This window comes from Theropithecus gelada, chromosome 2 (assembly GCF_003255815.1).
Source record: "Theropithecus gelada isolate Dixy chromosome 2, Tgel_1.0, whole genome shotgun sequence".
NCBI lineage: Eukaryota > Metazoa > Chordata > Mammalia > Primates > Cercopithecidae > Theropithecus > Theropithecus gelada.
This window is the reverse complement of record NC_037669.1, coordinates 154,076,789-154,095,348: the sequence shown is the minus strand read 5'-3', so window position 1 is coordinate 154,095,348 and position 18,560 is coordinate 154,076,789. Positions and strand designations below refer to the sequence as shown.

Here is an 18,560-nt window from a genome sequence, read left to right as displayed (position 1 = left end):
AAAAAAAAGGATGAGTGACCAAGACAAAAACAAGCAAAGAAAACACCTCTGGAAAACTTAATCAAGAAAAGATAATCTAATCAAGGTAGTACAGAGAATAATAAATCCATCTCTTACCATGTAAAAAAATTAGTTAAAATAAATATTCTAAGAAAAAACACCAAAATTAATTAAAAATGAAGTAGTACATGTAAACAGAACAATGATAATAGGAGACACTGTAAAGATTATCAAAGATACGAAGGCATTGTGTCCAGAGTGATGTTGGAGCAATTTATTTCAAATTTACAAGGAAGATATAATTTTCATGATGCTTACATTGATTGGGAGGGTAGAAAAATATGGAAATCTAATAGTTCTGATTAGTTTTAAATATTTTATTTTCCTTCTATATAGATGTTGTTGAAATAGAACAATGGATGTTTTTTACATTGTTAAATTTAACTTCTATATTTTATTTTTAATCTATGGGAACTGTTTTCCTCTAGATCTTTTTCCTCCATGTAAAAAATTTTAATTAAGGTATAGCTTACTTAAATTAACATAAATAACATTTTACATGCACAGTGTGATGATGCACGTATGACAACCACCCATATCAAGATATAAAATATTTCCGGGCCAGCTATTGTGGCTCATGCCTGTAAACTCGGCATTTTAGGAGGCCAAGGCAGGAGAATTGCTCGAGGCCAGGAGTTTGAGAACAGCCTGGGCAATATAGTGAGACCACTTTACAAAAAAAATTAAAAAGAAAACATTAGCTAGGTGTGAAGGTGGGTGCCTGTGTCCCTAGCTATTTAGGAGGCTGAGGTAGGAGAATCACTTGAGCCAGGGAGGTGGAGACTGCAGTGAGCCATGATCATGCCACTGCACTCCAACCTGGGTGACAAAGTGAGACCCTGTCTTAAAAAAAAAAAAAAAAGATTTACCAGAAAAAAACATTAATTAAGGCAATGGACAAAATCTGAATAAGATCTGCAAATTAGATAGAAGTATATTAGCATTAATTTCCCGATTTTGATCATTTCACTGGTGTTATATAAGGGAATTCCTTGTTTTCAGGAAACACACACTGAAATATTTAGGTGTAAATGGACATCATTTCTGAAACTTATTCTCAAATTATGTATATATATCTTTACTTATCTGCTCATACCTGTATTGCAGGGACTAAAAGTTAAGGAACTGTATTTTTTGGATTCCCATGCCACCTTAGTTCTGGATTAGGTTTTACAAGTGGGAGGCACTTGTGTGAGATTAGGAGGCAGAAGAAAGGTGAAAGCTGCTTCTTTTCTGTCTCTGGCAATTGTGGTAGCAGCAGACAAGCCTGACCTTCTCAGTGGCAGCCAGCACCCTAAGCTTCTTTAGTGGTGATGAACGTTCTGCAGCTCCTGATCTCAAGTAAAATAAACCCTGCCTTTTTGCAACTTTAGGTCTTCCAATAACTTGTCACCTTTTTGTTTAAAAAACTTAGAATGGGTTCTGTTTTCCTGTATGATATGCCAGCCAAGATGTTATTCATGTAAAAGGCAGCAAGCAGATGTTTTTGACCACTGAAAAGAACTCCAGGGAGACAACACTCATAGACCCTTCCTGGAAAAAAAAAAAAAAAAAAAAGACTATAACGAAATCCAGCCAAATAAGACGTGAATACAAATAAGAATTCAGGAAGGAAGAACTGTGTTTAATAGATGGATGATTAAAAATGGAGCAGTGTAAAGGGATAGGAAATGTTGCAGGGTAGTTAATACAAGGTAGTTCAGGAAGGCCTTGCTGTTAGGGTGACATATTGAGCAGAAACTTTCATGAAATAAGGGAGTGCACTACAGGGTATCTGGGCCATGAGTTTTCAAGTTCGCTTATAAGTAAAGTATTACAAACATCAGGAAAAACATTCATCATTGCTATCCATATCTTATAATTGAACTAAGTGATTATGGCACCTATTACCACCTGATGGCAGCACTCTACAAGAAAGCTAAGCAGAGACAGTGACCTATGCCTGATGCAGTAAACCTATAGTCAGTAGTCGCATAGAAAAGCAAACATCACAGACAGATAAAAGAGTTCTGTGGTGTCTCTAATCTCTGAATTTTAAACTTACCAGAAATTTTGTGGACTTTCTGATTTTAGCAGAAATAAAACAAGGAATATCTCCTGTGTATACATTTTATGGCTTCCAAATTATGTTCCTGTATTGTAAGTGGCAAAAAGATCAGATCTACTTTGCGTAATTTGTTATTTTTGCTTCCCTATTTGAAATGCATCTGCCTAATGTGGTCGCCCTTGCTTGAGGGGAGTAGGGGAGTCTTTCTATTACCTGGACAATCCAGAAGGTCATATAACCATCAAAGATGGGCTGAGAGTATATATAATGTTTCTTCTTCACCTATAAATAATTGGGACTCTTGTCCTAATATGATTTTGGACAATCTGCCAGTGTTTCCAGGGAAGTACTTAATTATTCGATTAGACAAATGTTCATGGATAAGCCAGGATCTGTGTGGAATAGCATACAGGGCTTTGCCTGGTTCATTCCTATTTACACTTCAGGTCAGAGCGTGGGTGCCAGCTCTACCATAAGGCCCTCCTACGACCTCAGTTCTGGTGAGGTTTCTCTCCTATGTACTCCCTTGGCCCCACACCCTCTCACTTACCACCCTACAGTGTAATGACTTGTTCACTTGATTCTCTTTACTTCTTGCCTGAAAGCTCTGTGAGAACAGGGAATATATTCATCTTGTTCATAATTGTATTCCACTGGTGGGCATTGTGCCTGGCACATAGTAGGTACCTAGTATCTATCTATCTATCTATCTATCTATCTATCTATCTATCTATCTATGTTTTGTCAAATGAATAAATTTCCAGGATCCTTAGCTAGGTTCTCTTTTTTGAAATTCTTTTCATTATTAAAATAAATTAAAATAGTTTATTTTTCATTATTAAAGAAAAACAGTTGCTTAATCCACAGTGACTCAATTTTTTACACTTACATTTTTCATTGTGTATTTCCTAAAAACAAGGGCATTCTCTCCATGACAGCAGTACAATTATCAAAATCAATACATTAGCAATGATACCTTATCCACAGACTTTATTCAAATTTTACCAATTTTCCCATTGATGTCCTTTGTAACAAAATTTAAAAAAAAGTTTTTCCTTGTCTAAGATCCAATTATAGATCACAGGTTGCATTTAGTTGTGATATCACTTTGGTGTCCTTTAATCTGAAACAATTCCTCAGTTTTTCTTTCATGATATTTTTGAAGGGTATAGGTGTGTTATTTTGTAGAATGTTTCTTAATTAGGGTTTATCTGATGTTTCCTCGTGATTATATTCATGTAGTTTAGGCAAGAATACCACAGAAGTAATTTTGTGTTCTTCTCAGCACATCATATCATGGTGTTTATTGCATTACTGGTGATACTAATTATAATGACTTAAATAAAATGTTACCTACCATTAGTAAGTATCTAATGGTAGGTACTCTACTATCCTCTACTATCCTTAGTATCTTGTAGAGCAAAACTTTAAGACTGTGTAAATACCCTGTTTCTCTTAATATTTTTACCACTTAGTTGTGGCATCCATTTGTGGTTCTTGCTTGAAACAATTATAACTCATACAGTTGTCAAGTGGTGATTTTCTTTTTTTTTTCCTTTTTTTTTTTTTGAGAGAGAGTCTTGCTCTGTCACCCAGGCTGAAGTGCAATGGCACAATCTCAGCTCACTGCAACCTCCGCCTACTGGGTTCAAGTGATTCTCATGCCTCAGCCCCCACGTAGCTGGGATTACAGCCTCGCACCACCATGACCAATTAATTTTTGTATTTTTAGTAGAGACAGGTTTTTGCCATGTTGACCAGGCTGATCTCGAACTCCTGGTCTCAAGTGCACCCGCCTTGGCCTCCCAAAGTGCTGGGATTACAGGCATGAGCTACTGCACCAAGCCTGATTTTCTAATTCTATCATTTCTTCTACATTTGTAAGTTGGAATTCTACCATGGCAATAATTCAATTTTTAAATGAGCATTTTCTTTTTTACCGTGGTTTCTAATTTTAAAACTTTGTAAACATCTGACTACTTCTATTTTAGACATATACATATTTCTTTTCTTTTCTTTTTATTTTTTATTCTGAGACATGTTTTCACTCTGTCACCCAGGCTGGAGTGCAGTGGTACCATTTCAGCTCACTACAACCCCTGCCTGCTGGGCTCAAGCCATCCTCCCACCTTGGCCTCCCAAATAACTGGGACCACAGGCTCAAGGCACCATGCCTGGCTGATTTTTTTTTTTTTTGGTAGCAATGGGATTTTGCCACATTGCCCAGGCTGGTCTTGAACTCCTGAGCTCAGCTCAAGTGAGCCCATCTCGGTCTCCCAAAGTGCTGGGACTACAGACATGAGCCACTGCGCCTGGCCAGGCATATACATTTCATACCTTCTGTGGACCTGATGAATTATTGACGCACTATTTCCCACCGCAAAAGCCCTTGTGGACATTCCTTTATAGGATAGTTGCTTAGATGAACATTCAGTAGTCTCATCTGGGAAAGTCCTATTAAGTTCTGGAGGACTGTAGGAGCTCTGGAAATAATTTTGGAACCAGAGAAACCTGTACCCAAATTGATTCAGCCTCTTACTCCCCAAACAACCTTAAGCAAATTATTGAACCTCTCACAGTCTCACTTTTTTTTTTTTTTTTTTTTTTGAGATGGAGTCTTGCTCTGTCACCCAGGCTGGAGTGCAGTGGCACGATCTGAGCTCACTGCAACCTCCGCTCCCAGGTTCAAGCAATTCTCCTGTTTCAGCCTCCCGAGTAGCTGTGATTGCAGGCATGCGCCACCATGCCTAGTTAATTTTTGTATTTTTAGTATTGACGGGGTTTCACCATGTTGGTCAGGTTTGTCTCAAATGCCTGACCTCAGGTAATCCACCTGCCTCGGCCTCCCAAAGTGCTGGAATTACAGGCGTGAGCCACTGCGCCCAGCCTCACATCTCACTTTTATTCCTGTCTGCTGAGGGCAAGAATGATGTCTTTATTCCACTTCAAAGCTCTAGTTCAGTGCATTCACAAGAAAACCTGTAGTTAGTGTCTGTTGAACTGCATTGTATCTCCTCTATACTATTGTCAGTCCATTTTCTTTTTTATTTAAAGTATTTCATCTGTTTTCAAGTCTTTTTAAAGATTCTTCTAAATTCGTTTTGGGACCATTCAGGTTTTGGGTTATACCTATCTTCCTACACTTTAAATTTCCTATTTTTGTATAGATATATTTCTCTCTGGCTTTGTTTCTCATCTTAGGCAGTTCCACATAGATATTTATAAAGATTTTTCAGATTTTTTTCCAGCTATAGCTTGTTTTGCATTTCATTTTTTTCTTCGTTAAACTCACACTTTGTTGTCATTATTTTTTTCAGAAATTAATGCTGCTCTAAGAGTCATGAAACGACAGGGAGAAGTTTCATTTCTGTTTGCAGAGTAGTCAGCATAGATATTTCACTCTCCTCACCACAGTGCCAAATTTAACTGTTTTTGTTTTTTTTCTGCAACCTCCACCTCCCGGGTTCAAGCAGTTCTCCTGTCTCAGCCTCCTGAGTAGCTGGAACTACAAGTGCATGCCACTAAGCTCAGCTAATTTTTGTATTTTTAGTAGAGATAGGGTTTCACCATATTGAGCAGGCTGGTCTTGAACTCCTGACCTCAGGTGATCCATCCACCTCAGTCTCCCAAAGTGTTGTGATTACAGGTTTGAGCCACTGCACCCAGCCTTAACTGTTTTGTTATCGTCACATGGAAGATGAATCAAAAATTCCTTTTATCCTCCAATTTCTACTCATTACTTAGAGTGTACCTAAAGTTATTTATCAGCAAAATTTGAACTGGGAGAAAGATTTCTGATCTCCAAGCTCAGGAGTTGGCTATTCAATGCTTTCTTCCTGTAAAATGTCCATGTCAGCCTTCTGGATATAAAACAGGAAAGCCTGGGTAACAGAGGTAGGTGTGAGATGTCTTGAGTTACATTTCTAGCTCCTCCCTGCTTTGATTTCAGCCACAGCAGCAGTTAAGTTCTGTGTAAGCTCAGATTTATGCTGCCTATATCCTACCCTAAGATGAAACCTGCAGACTCTACTTTTTTGTATCATGTTAAGGAAGCCCGTTCTGTTTTGGGCACAAATATAATCCAGGAGGGCAGGGAGTTAATAGCCCTAGGGAAATCCTCAACCATTACAGGACGGTATTGATGGATAAATACTGTAGCTTCAAGATGGACAATCCAGAGAGGTATTCTGTATGTTTTTCAGAGGTGAGTGAGGAATAAACAGTGGTATCAATAATGGACAATTATCTTGAATATTTCTTCTTTCTTTTGTCACTCTCCCTGACCTATCAATTTTGTTCCCTGAAAGCACTTCCTAAATAAACTACATGCACCCAAATCATCGTCCTAGGCTCAAATTAAGCCAAAAATTCGTTCAACAAACATTTACTAAGTGACTGTGCTAGGTACTGAGACAGACAACCTAGAAGATAAAATTCCCAGTGCCTGTCCTGAAGTGTATAGCGAGACAAACGAGGAAACCATTAACAACAACAAAACCACCCTACAATTAAAGTGAAGTAGGAAGGCATGGGGGAACGGGTATCTAACCCCTGCCTGGGGGAGGCGATTCCTGGAGGATGTATTCCTTGAGCTAATGGATGGAGTGTGGATCAAATACAGTAGTAATGACTCTATATGCTATGTATTAGGATTATGCTCTGCTGCATTGCAGTATGCAGTACATGATGTGATTTTAGGTGGTCCATGGATGGACATTTAAACTTTTTGTAGTTAATGTGTACTAGAATAAAAATAAGGAGCACAACAAACTTCAGTTCACAGAGTATTGTGGTTTCGGATAAAGCCAAAATTTTTTAATGAGTTGAAATTGGCTTTAAATAAAAATATTGAATGAATAATAATACCTAGGTGCAGACTGGCAAAGGTCGTGTAGGTGGTGTACAGACTACCCAAGTTTCAGAAATAGTATTATAGCAGAAGGACTACCTAAAATAAAATTCCTGCCTTCCAGGAACTCAACAGTTTGTTAAGGAACACAGACCCATAAACAGGGGTGATAAATGCTATACTAAATTTGGAAACCAAGTACAGGAGGAAGACAGGAAAACAGTGAAGAGCAAAGTGAGGGAGAGGCTATCAGCTACAAGACCAGTTGGAAGGCTTTTGCTCTAGTCCAGGGGAGAGGTTACAAGAGCCTGAATTAGGGTGTGGCTATAGAAATGGAAGGAATACAAGTAATGTTAATAGGCTAATTGCAACCCTACTGTGAAAACCTTACTGGTTGCAAGCAGTACGAAGGTGAAACTTGTCCAACCAAGTCAAGGGCAGTGTTGCGCGCGCACACACACACACACACACACACACACAGTAGTAGGACAGCTGAATTAATCAACTATAATTAAAAGCATACTTTTATTTGGCTTCGGTTATCAGAGTGTTTTAGTGTGAAATATTTAGATATTTGCCCCCATTTTCCCTACTTAACTCAGAAGCTGGAGAAATATTAACACATATGTATAACGCTTTCCATGTTTTAGGTTTTTTCTTAGCGCTTCACATTTGTTGACTCCTTTATCCTCATTAACCTTTATTTTACAGATGAGGAAACTCAAAACATAAGGTTAGATAACTTACCCAGGGTAAAGCAGCTGAGAAGTAGCTAGGAAGAAGCCCAAGCATTCTGGCTATTCTCAACACTACACCAGAATAAACGGGGCCGACACACAAGCTAAGGCAAGTCACACTTCTGTACTGAATCGTGAAACAATCACTCTTACGGTTGACAAAGGTTCTGGGATCGCAATTTCCCCACCTATAAAATGGAGATAACGACGCCGGGAGTTTGGTGCAGAGAAAGAGAGAATGAATATGAAAGTGAACTTCAAACTATGTATATGGCTCCACGTACTACTTTTTCCAAATATGAATACGGGAACCCACAAACTGCAATTTATCAGTCGGTAGAGCTCGTAGCGCCAAGGCGAGACTCCGCCTCTAGGGCCCCGCCCACCGCGAGCGGCAGGTGGGGCCGGCAGATCTTCTTTGCGCATGCGGAAACCGCTGCCCGCTCCCACCTCTAAACCAGGCTCAGAGTAGCTGCTGTTTCTGAGAGAACGATTCGTAGGACAGCCCCTGACGCGATTCCCTTTTGCCCTTCTTTCTGCGGGCCTTTCTGGTACTTGAGCGGTGTCCAGAGCGTGACCAGTTCTCGTCTATCCGGCTGTCTTTAGGGAGCGATGACTAGCGTTGGCCAATAGTTGGCTGTCGAAAGTGCCGGCCCCCGCGCCGGCGCCTGCAGCAGCCGGGTGGGAAGGCTCAAGATGGCGTGCCTGTTGGAGACCCCAATCCGCATGAGCGTCCTTTCGGTGAGTGACCCGCTGCGGCCGCCCGCCCGCCCTCCAGGGAGCCCCATCCCGGTCTCCACCATTCCCCCAAGCGTGGTGTGCCTCCTGGGCACCACCCCCTGGGGTGGTCCCCGGCTCAGTCTTGGGCCAGGGAGTGAGCGAGGGTGGACAGGCGGGATAGACGGGCAGAGGGGACCCCGGCCGAGCCAAAGACATTTCCAACTCCGGGAGCTCCTGCCGGTGCGGGTTTCCAGGATGGCGTCTGGCAGGCGGGGTAGCTGGGCTCACAGACAACTGGCCCGGCGGCGCGGCTTGGACTTTGCCAAGCGTTTCACTGAGCCTTCCTCTTAGAGATGCCGCTTCCCGGGGGCCGAGCGCTCTGCCTTGTGAAGCGCCGGGCTTGCAGCCGGCCTGGGAACGAAAGCTCACTCAGCTCTCCCGGGCTTTGGCAAGAAGAGGTGCAGGCTCCTTGGCCCCCATTTCCTCAGAGCTGCCAGGCCAAGTCTGTGCGACTTCTATTGCGTCCCAGCACCTGGGCACCGGCTGAAGCTGTTTGCTTTTTGGCAATGGTGATTCGTATCAGCTGCGACTCTTCCTAGTGTGTGTGGTTATTTAAGCCCCTTTCCTCCGCTCTGCTCAGAGGTCGCGGCTCTGAGTCAAAGGAACTCTATGTTCCCTGTGCCTGGTATTCCGTTTTTCTTTAAGGGGAGTCAAACATTGAAGGGGGGAAAAGGGGGAGAGATTTCCCCATTGTTGAAAGAAGGGAACGTATTGACATGCGAGGAAGTAAAACCTGTTTTGTTTTTTTTAAAAAAAGTTTTTTTTAAAGAAAAAGACGACTTTCACCTTTCACTATGTTGCTCTTGAACCAGGACCAGGAATGAAAGTTACTGGGAGATAACTTCGAAGGATTTTGCAACAAATTCGAGCTGTCCGACTCTGAGAATGGTCAGTTTACCAATGGTTCATTTGCTATTGTTGGAAACAAGCAGGCAAATACTAATTGACCATCTTTTAGACTTGTGGAAGCCCGTCTGATACTGAGAGGGTCGTTGGATTATAAATGACTTGTCGGGTTCCTAGAGTCTTGTAACTACAACCGGTTTCTTTTCTTTTCTCTGTCTTGTCCCACAAACACCTATCTGAAAGCAGCTAGGACATTTGCTTATGATTCAGGGTTAGAGCGGTGTGGCAGACCTCAACCTTGAAAAGGCGTAAGTTGTCAATACAATAATAATTTAATTTTGTGAGCCTGTCAACAGATTTTTCCCCCGATCCATTTTAGCAGTCGTTTTTTCTTATTTTTAAACTGCAACTAAGGAAATACCGTTTACCTAAGTATTATATCAGATTAGCCTGTTACTCCATCACTGACTGTAATACCCAGGAATATTTTGTGGGAGTGCAGGCCAATGACTTTTACCTCATTATGTTAAAAAAAAAAAAAAAAAAAAGTGTGTGTCTTGGCTGTTCTCAGTTCCCCTTTAATTATGCATTTAGGTTTCATTTATTCTTCAGTTCACCTGAAGCTTACTTTTTGGATGTTGTCAACTTGTGTAATGCATATGATTGAAAGTTTTCATTTGTTTCACTTCCTTGGTAAATAATATTTTCTGCTTATTCAAAAACTTCTTGAAGAGTATTTTCTATCAATACTTCTATTTACAATTTGCCTTTAGCCCTAGTCTAATTAGGGGCTTTTTTTTGGAGGGGGGGAAGTAGGATCTTTTGGGTAAATGATTTAAAATGTTTAAATTCACTGATTTTACTAATTTAAAGTAAAACCTGTACCTTTCAAAGTACTACCCAGAGCACCACGTTTTGAAACGCAAACTAGAACAGGAAGTATTCATCAGAAATTATCTTGAATGGTTGATTCCTTTAATAAGCTACAATGTACCAGTTATGTACAAGCTCTGCATTGTATACCTTAGAGAATGCAAGGATGAGATCAGAAATGTGTTTAAGGAGCTCCTAGTCTGAATGACGGTGTAACTTGATAAACATAATTTCAGCAAGGAGGCCTTCAAGTTGTTTTAAAGGATTTCCATTTGAGTCTCTTTATACCTTCTCCTTGGGAGATCTCATTGATTTTCTTATAACCTTAACTGATCAGTTCACACATCTACATTGCCAACCTTGACTTTCTTCTACATCTAGTCTTGTATCTTAAATTGTGTGTGGATGACACCCATCGCTTCCAGCAAAGCACATTCCTTCTCCTAAGGGGAATTAGTTATGACTTCCCAATTTCTGTTAATGGTATTATCTTTTACTGATGAGTCACTGTTAAACCTCCTGAATAATCTCTGGTTCTTCCTTCTTTCATCCCCCTATATCTATCAGTTGTTAAGCTCTGTTGCTTCTTTATTCTTAGTGTTTCTCGTATCTTTCTGTTCCCATGACCACCCTCATTCAGGACCTTGTTGTTTTGTGCCTGCACTACCACAGCGTCCTTTTAGTTATTTTTACTGTCTCTAGTGTCTTACCCCCTCAGTGCAAGCCCAATGTCTACATTAATTTTCCTAAAGAACTCTGCACAGCTGCTCCTCGGTTTCTTTTCTTTATTGAGTTTGTTTTGCCTAAAGGCCCAAGTTTATATTCAGCTTCAGAGTTGAGATTCTTTATTTTCTTCTTTATCTTCTTTTTTGTTTTTTGAGATGGAGTTTTGCTCTTGTTGCCCAGACTGTAGTGCAGTGGCGCTATCTTGGCTCACTGCAACCTCCGCCTCCTCAGTTCAAGAGATTCTCCTGCCTCAGCCTCCTGAGTAGCTGGAATTACAGGCACCCGCCACCATGCCCAGCTAATTTTTTGTATTTTTAGTAGCAACGGAGTCTCACCTTGTTGGCCAGGCTGGTCTCGAACTCCTGACCTCAAATGATCCACCCACCTTGGCTTCCCAAAGTGCTGGGATTGCAGGCATGAGCCACAGCACCTGGCGGAGATTCTTTATCTTCTACATGAGCCTTCTATCCTTTATAAACTGGCTTTCTCAGGTTGGAGTGATACAGGATTCTTCCAAACTCCAGTAAATCTTATTCTTCTTACTCATTTGTACATATGAATTTTAGCTTTGCATGTATGTATTCTGTACATCTACTTTGAGCTTCTGCCATTTGCTGGGCAGGCATGGTGTTGAGTTTGAGAATACAGCCATAAGCTACTCTGTCCTTCTGGAAATGTCAGCCTAGTGGGAAAAATAAATATCAAATAATCACAGTTTGTGAATGGTGATTAGTATTATGAATGAAGTATATAGGGTGCTGTTCAAACATGTCACAGAGGAAACTGATCTAATATGGAGGGCAATCAGAAGAACTAGGGAAGGTTTCCCTGAAGAAGTGACGCTGAGCTGAGAGTTCAAGGATAAATAAGAACTAACTAGAAAAAGTGAAAGAAGAAGAGCAAACAAGGCAAAGGGAACTGCTTTTGCAGAGGTCTTTAATAATAGTCTATCTTGTCATATTAGAGAGTAAATTAATTCAGAAGTAACACTTTGTCTTGCAAATCCTAGGTACTCAGTACATGTTTGACTGAACTATCTATTTTGGAGGGTTGGACAAACTCTCCAGCCGTATTTCTAGACTGCACTGTGACCACCCCATCCCTCTTTGGTTTGCATTTAGCATTACAACATCACCCTTTTCAACAAATTCATAAATTTCTCCAATTTTTTCTATACTTTTGAATTATGTCAATTGCGTTTTTAAAAACGTCTATTTTGAAATAATTATATAGATTCACAAGAAGTTGCAAAGACAGGTCCATGTGTACACTTCACCCAGTTTCCCTCATAGGTTACATCTTATATAGTTACAATACAATATCAAAATAAGGAAATTGATCTTGGTATAAGTATGTATCTATTTCTGTATCATTTTATCACATGTATATTTGTGTAACCATTACCACCACTGTCAAGATACAGAACTATTCTGTCACCACAAAGATCTCTCTCATAGTCCCTCTTTATAGTCCCATGTACCCAGCCCCTCCCCCCATCAGGTATCCCTAACTCCTGGCAACCACTAATCTGTTCTCCATCTCTATAATTTTGTCATTTTTTATAATGTTATATGAATGGAATCATACAGTATGTGACTTTTTGAGATTGGTTTTTATCACTCAGCATAATACTTTTGAGATCCATCCACGTTGTTGCATGTATCAGTAGTTTGTTCCTTTTTATTGCTAAGTTGTATTTCATGGTGTGGATGTACCACAACTTGTTTAACCGTTCACCTGTTGGGCATTTTGGTTGCTTCTAGTTTTTGGCTAATATAACATACTATGGACAATCATGTACAGGTGTGTGAGGACATAACTTTTCATATCTCTGAGCTAAATGCCCAGGAGTGCAATTGCAGGATCGTATGGTAAATGCATAAACTGACAAGCTTTTCCAGAGTAGTGTGGTATCATTTTACATTTCTACCAGTAATGTATGAGACATTGTTTCTCTGCATCCTCATTGCCATTTGATACTGTTATTTTTTTATTTTAGCTGTTTTAGTAGATGTGTAGTAATATCTCATCATGGTCTTAATTTGCATTTCCCTAATGATTAATAATGTTGATAATATTTTTATTTTTGAGACGGAATCTCACTCTGTCGCCCAGGCAGGAGTGCAGTGGCGTGATCTTGGCTCACTGCAAGCTCCGCCTCCCGTGGTTCATGCCATTCTCCTGCCTCTGCCTCCCAAGTAGCTGGGACTACAGGCGCCCGCCACCATGCCCAACTCATTTTTTGTGTTTTTAGTAGAGATAGGGTTTCACCGTGTTAGCCAAGATGGTCTCAATCTCCTGACCTCGTGATCTACCTGCCTCGGCCTCCCAAAGTGCTGGGATTACAGGCTTATGTATCCTTTTGAGACAGTCTTGCACTGTCACCCAGGCTGGAGTGCTGTGGCGTGATCTCAGTTCACTGCAACCTCTGTCTCCTGGGCTCAAGCAATCCTGTCTCAGCCTCCCAAGTGGCGGGACTACAGGCGTGTGCCACCATGTCTGGCCATGTAGAAATGGGGTTTCACCATGTTTCTCAGGCTGGTCTCGAACTCCTAAGTGTAAGCCATACTCCAGCTTCAGCCTTTCAAAGTATTGGGATTACCTGTGTGAGCCACTGCACCTGGCCGGAAAATCTTCCTTATTTGCCATCCATATTTTCTCTTTGGTGAAATATTTCTTCCTGTCCTTTTGCCCACTTTCTAATTGGAGTGTTTGCTTCTTTACTGTGGTGTTTTAAAAGCTCTTTATATATATATTTTTAAATTTATTTTATTTTATTTTTGAGATGCGTTTCACTCTTGTTGGCAAGGCTGGAGTGTGATGGCCCAGTCTCAACTTACTGCAGCCTCCGCCTCCCAGGTTCAAGCAATTCTCCTATCTCAGCCTCCCAGGTGGCTGGGATTACAGACACCCACCGTCATGCCTGGCTAATTTTTGTATTTTTAGTAGAGATGGGGTTTTACCATGTTAGTCAGGCTGGTCTCAAACTCCTGACCTCAGGCAGTCCTGCCACCTCAAGCCTCCCAAAGTGCTGAGATTACAGGTGTGAGCCACCGCGCCAGGCTTATTTTATTTTTTGAGACAGAGTTTTGCTGTGTCACCTGGGCTGGAGTGCAGTGGTGTGATATCAGCTCACTGCAACCTCTGCCTCCTAGGCTCAAGAGATTCTCGGCCCTCTGCCTCCCAAATAGCTGAGATTACAGGTGTGCACCACCATGCCCAGCTAATTTTTTGTGTGTGTTTTTTGTAAAGATGGAATTTCGCCATGTTGGCCAGGCCAGTCTCAATCTCCTGGCCTCAGGTGATCTGCCCACCTTGGCCTCCCAAAGTGTTGAGATTATAGGCGTGAGCCACCGTGCCCAGCCAAAAGCTCTTTATATGTTTTTAAATATGAGCCCTTTGTAAGATAAGTATTTGCAGATATTTTCTTCTAATCTGTAACTTGCCTTTTCATCCTCTTAACCACAGTTTAAGATGAACCTTGATCTCATACCTTATACAAAAAGTAACTCAAAATGGATCATAGGTTTTATCATAAAATAAAACTTTTAGAATAAAACAGGAGAAAATCTGCAGAACCTTGGGCTTGGTGAAGAACTTTTAAACATAACACCAAATGCATTACTTATTAAAAAATTAATTGGACTTTATCAAAATGAAAACTTACGCTCTGTGAAAGACCCTGTTAAAAGATGGTTGCTTTTAATTTTGGTCATTTTGTAATGGTAGAGAGGTAAGGTAACAAATTATCTTTGAATCGTTTTGTAGTCTATTATAAACAGCTGAGGCACTTGTTGACTTTTTGTCTTCTTTACAATCCTTTCCCAGAGCTATTATGTCTTTTTTTTTTTTTTTTTTTTTGAGACAGAGTCTCGCTCTGTAGCCCAGGCTGGAGTGCAGTGGCGCGATTTCGGCTCACTGCAACCTCCGCCTCCCGGGTTCACGCCATTCTCCTGCCTCAGCCTCCTGAGTAGATGGGACTACAGGCGCCTGCCACCCCACCTGGCTAATTTTTTTGTATTTTTAGTAGAGAAGGGGTTTTACTATGTTGACCAGGATGTTCTCGATCTCCTGACCCCATGATCTGCTTGCCTCGGCCTCCCAAAGTGCTGGGATTACAGGCGTGAGCCACCGCGCCCAGCCACCAGTATGTTTTTTTTTTCACAAGCAGCTGTTAGAACTATATTCCAAGTCTGGATATTCCTTCATTTTGTTTGTTCTTTACAGTTATAAGCATATTGTTGGCCTTGCCTATAGCTACTTAATGATTTATTCTCTTACATCAATAACTGGCAATAATTAGGAAAAAAAATTGCTGTGAAGTTGAACCTACTATCCTGTAAACAAAAATTTGGCCTCCCTAGGTTTTTAGTAATAAATGCAAAATAAAATCTGTACAGCACATTTTAAAGTTTGCCATTAGTTTACAAAGCGTTAATAAGCACAGGGTATGTCAGTAGGTGGTCCTAAAATAAATTCATCAATGAATTGCCAGGAGCAGTGGCTCATGCCTGTAATCCCAGCACTTTGGGAGGCTTAGGCAGGCGGATCACCCGAGATCAGGAGTTCGAGACCAGCCTGACCAACATGGTGAAACCCCATCTCTACTAAAAACATGGTGACGGGCGCCTGTAATCCAGCTACTCTGGAGGCTGAGGCAGGATAGTCACTTGAAACCAACTGGGAGGTGGAGGTTGCAGTGAGTCGAGATTGCGCCATTGCACTCCAGTCTGGGTGACAAGAGCAAAACTCTGTCTCAAAAAAAATAAAGGAAAAAAATAAAAATAAATTCATCAATGAATCAATGTGAACTTTCTAATCTTTAGTGGCAGTGTGTGAAAAATGAGAGATGCTCATTGTATGTTTCTGGACATCTTGCTGTGTATTTAAGGAATGACTGCCACCTAAATTCAGATAGTGCATGTTCAGAAAGTCTTTTAAACTCTGTAAAGAATCAAACACATTTATGTAGGGTCTTCAGATTTTACTTTTGAGACCTAGCTTTCTTATCACCTCCTATTCTCACTAAATTTTAAAATACTGTCAGCAGACAGGAATGTCAGTGATTCTGACTTGTATGTTTTTCAATTCTGATTTGGCATTTGTTTTTGCAGTACCATCTGTCCTGTTGACTTCTGGGTAAAGATACGGTATTACATGAAAAAAACAAAGCTCCTGTTATTCTCTGGAAATTGGAGAGCAGCTGCCTTCACTGGATAGTAGTGCTATGATCCCTGGGACTGTTGAGATAGAAATTAAAGGTATTCCATATAAGAGTAGTTGTACAGAAATAGCCCCCCACTCCCACCACTTGTCATTTTGTTGAAGAAAAACTGTTTTGACACATTCCATAATTTCAGAAGAATGAAGAGTTACATTCTCTAGCATATTCATAGGTATTAGAGGAAGGAGGAATGATGAAACATGTTAGGCTTTATATTAAAAATAAAAAGTTGGCCAGGCGCGGTGGCTAAGCCTGTAATCCCAGCACTTTGGGAGGCCGAGATGGGTGGATCACGAGGTCAGGAGATCGAGACCATCATGGCTAACACAGTGAAACCCAGTCTCTACTAAAAAATACAAAAAACTAGCCGGGTGAGGTGGCAGGCGCCTATAGTCCCAGCTGCTCGGGAGGCTGAGGCAGGAGAGTGGCGTGAACCTGGGAGGCGAAGCTTGCAGTGAGCTGAGATCCGGCCACTGCACTCCAGCCTAGGCGACAGAGCGAGACTCTGTCTCAAAAAAAGAAAAAAAAAAAGTTGTGGTCCAATGGGAAGTTTTCAGCCTATGAGATCTATTAATATTGGGAGGTCTTTACCACCTGGAAAGTGATTATTGAACACATGCTTCTTTTGCCTTAGGGGTGTTTTTAAGAATTTCTTAGGCTTTCAGAAAGCTAATGGTGATTGATGGGATAAGGGAGACTAAAGAAAAGGAAAGAGTCATGGTGATCATTATAATCAAGCATGATTCACAGGATTTATGCCTTTTTGGCCAGGTGGTATCATCTTCTGAGATGGTGAGAATTAGGAGAGGAATATGTTACGGTAGTAAGTAGGAAAATGAGTTTCATTTTGGACATGCTAAATTTGTAGTCAGTTGGATATAAAGGTTGAGTGCCTAAATCTGGGGTAGTGATCATTATTTGGGCATCATCATTGTATTGATCTCTGGTTCTTAGCTGTTTAAGGATGAGAATCTCAACACCTGCTTTCCCAGGAGAACATACATATGTCTAAATAGTTGCATAATTTCTAGAGGTTGCTGGACTCACTGAAACCCACAAGTCACTCCAGAATTAACTTCTTTACTTGTGCCAGTGTGAGTCAAGAAAACATAGCAAAAGCCAGGTGCGGTGGCTCACGCCTGTAATCCCAGCACTTTGGGAGACCAAGGCAGGTGGATCACCTGAGGTCAGGAGTTCAAGACTAGTCTGACTAACATGGTGAAACCCTGTTTCTACTAAAAATACAAAAAATTAGCAGGTGTGGTGGCGCGTGCCTGTAATCCCAGCTACTTGGAAGGCTGAGGCAGGAGAATTGCTTGAACCCAGGAGGCGGAGATTGCGGTCAGATGAGATCGCACCATTGCACTCCAGCTTGGGCAACAAGAGTGAAACTCCATCTCAAAAAAAAAAAAAAAGCAAAATTTAAAATCATTTAAAATCATTTCGGAATGGTAAATATTGTAGCAATAAGGTATTAAAACTCATGTGAGCTATTATATGTGAGAATTATTTCCAAGGAGCTGTAATTTTTTACCCAGAGTATGCCAGTAATCTCCCAGAAGGTGTACTTTGTCCACAGAAAGGGCTTTGTGTAGCAGGCCTGGGATGCAAAGCTGGGCTATCTGGATATCCAAACAAACTACAAAGTAAGGTTATTGTGGGTCTGGGCACAGGCAAAGTGGAATAGACAGATTCGGGGTGGCCTGTGATATTGCCATGATTGTCACTGGCCACAATGTGGGTGACCGGTCAGATACATCTTGAGCAGCCCTGTAATAGGAAAGTGAATGCACCAGCTGCTGCAAGTGATGGGCTGAGTCTGAGGCAAGCACCATGGATAGCTCCAAGGCAAGGCTGTTACTGCCTCTAAGAATCTGAAGCAAATAAAGCCCTTTTTATCAGGAAGGCATCTGGCCTGTCTGGACAATACTACTTCGAGGGTATGCCGTGAAAGATGGTACCCAGGATCTCCAAGTAATTACGTGACAGCAATTTTGAATAATAATTTCAACTATTCTTATGGGCCGGGATAACACCTCACCCATATCTGAATAGCCTCACTTTGTTATGTCAGGATTGAGAAGTTGTCATTTAAATACGTCCTAGTGGACTTCTTGGGCCATCTTATCACCTTGGGAGGCATATAAATGAACCCCAACCAATCCAGAGGATATCTCAGTCTTTGTGAAACTCCTGATCATTTTTGTAACTTTGCATGTGCTTTCCAGAGATAGTTCTTGCTCCCTTGGACTTTCAGATTATGCTGTCTCACACCATGGGTTCTTAGCTCATTTACTCTATCCAGAAATATCTTTTACTGACCCTCAGTTTAGGCATTCTCATCTACAGTGAAGAGTAAATAAATTGAATTTAATAGTGAGAAGAAACCTTAAAGATCTTCTAGACTCAGATAGCTCT

The 18,560-nt window shown here is 41.0% G+C and overlaps 1 protein-coding gene across 6 annotated transcripts in view; it reads left to right on the top strand.

Annotated features, from left to right (window-relative positions):
* The first annotated feature begins 8,082 nt into the window (after positions 1–8,082).
* Positions 8,083–18,560, top strand: part of ARMC8 (armadillo repeat containing 8) — a 112,398-nt gene continuing 101,920 nt past the window's right edge. For 4 of the 6 annotated variants that reach the window (XM_025375937.1, XM_025375935.1, XM_025375936.1 and 1 more), the window contains exon 1: positions 8,083–8,434. Coding sequence is in view for 5 of the 6 variants with exons in the window: in XM_025375935.1 (XP_025231720.1) it covers positions 8,390–8,434 (45 nt within the window). In the remaining variant the exon portion in view is untranslated. Of the gene's footprint in view, positions 8,435–9,285; positions 9,362–18,560 lie in introns of all 6 variants that reach the window. The other 2 variants (XM_025375934.1, XM_025375938.1) reach the window with 1 other exon arrangement.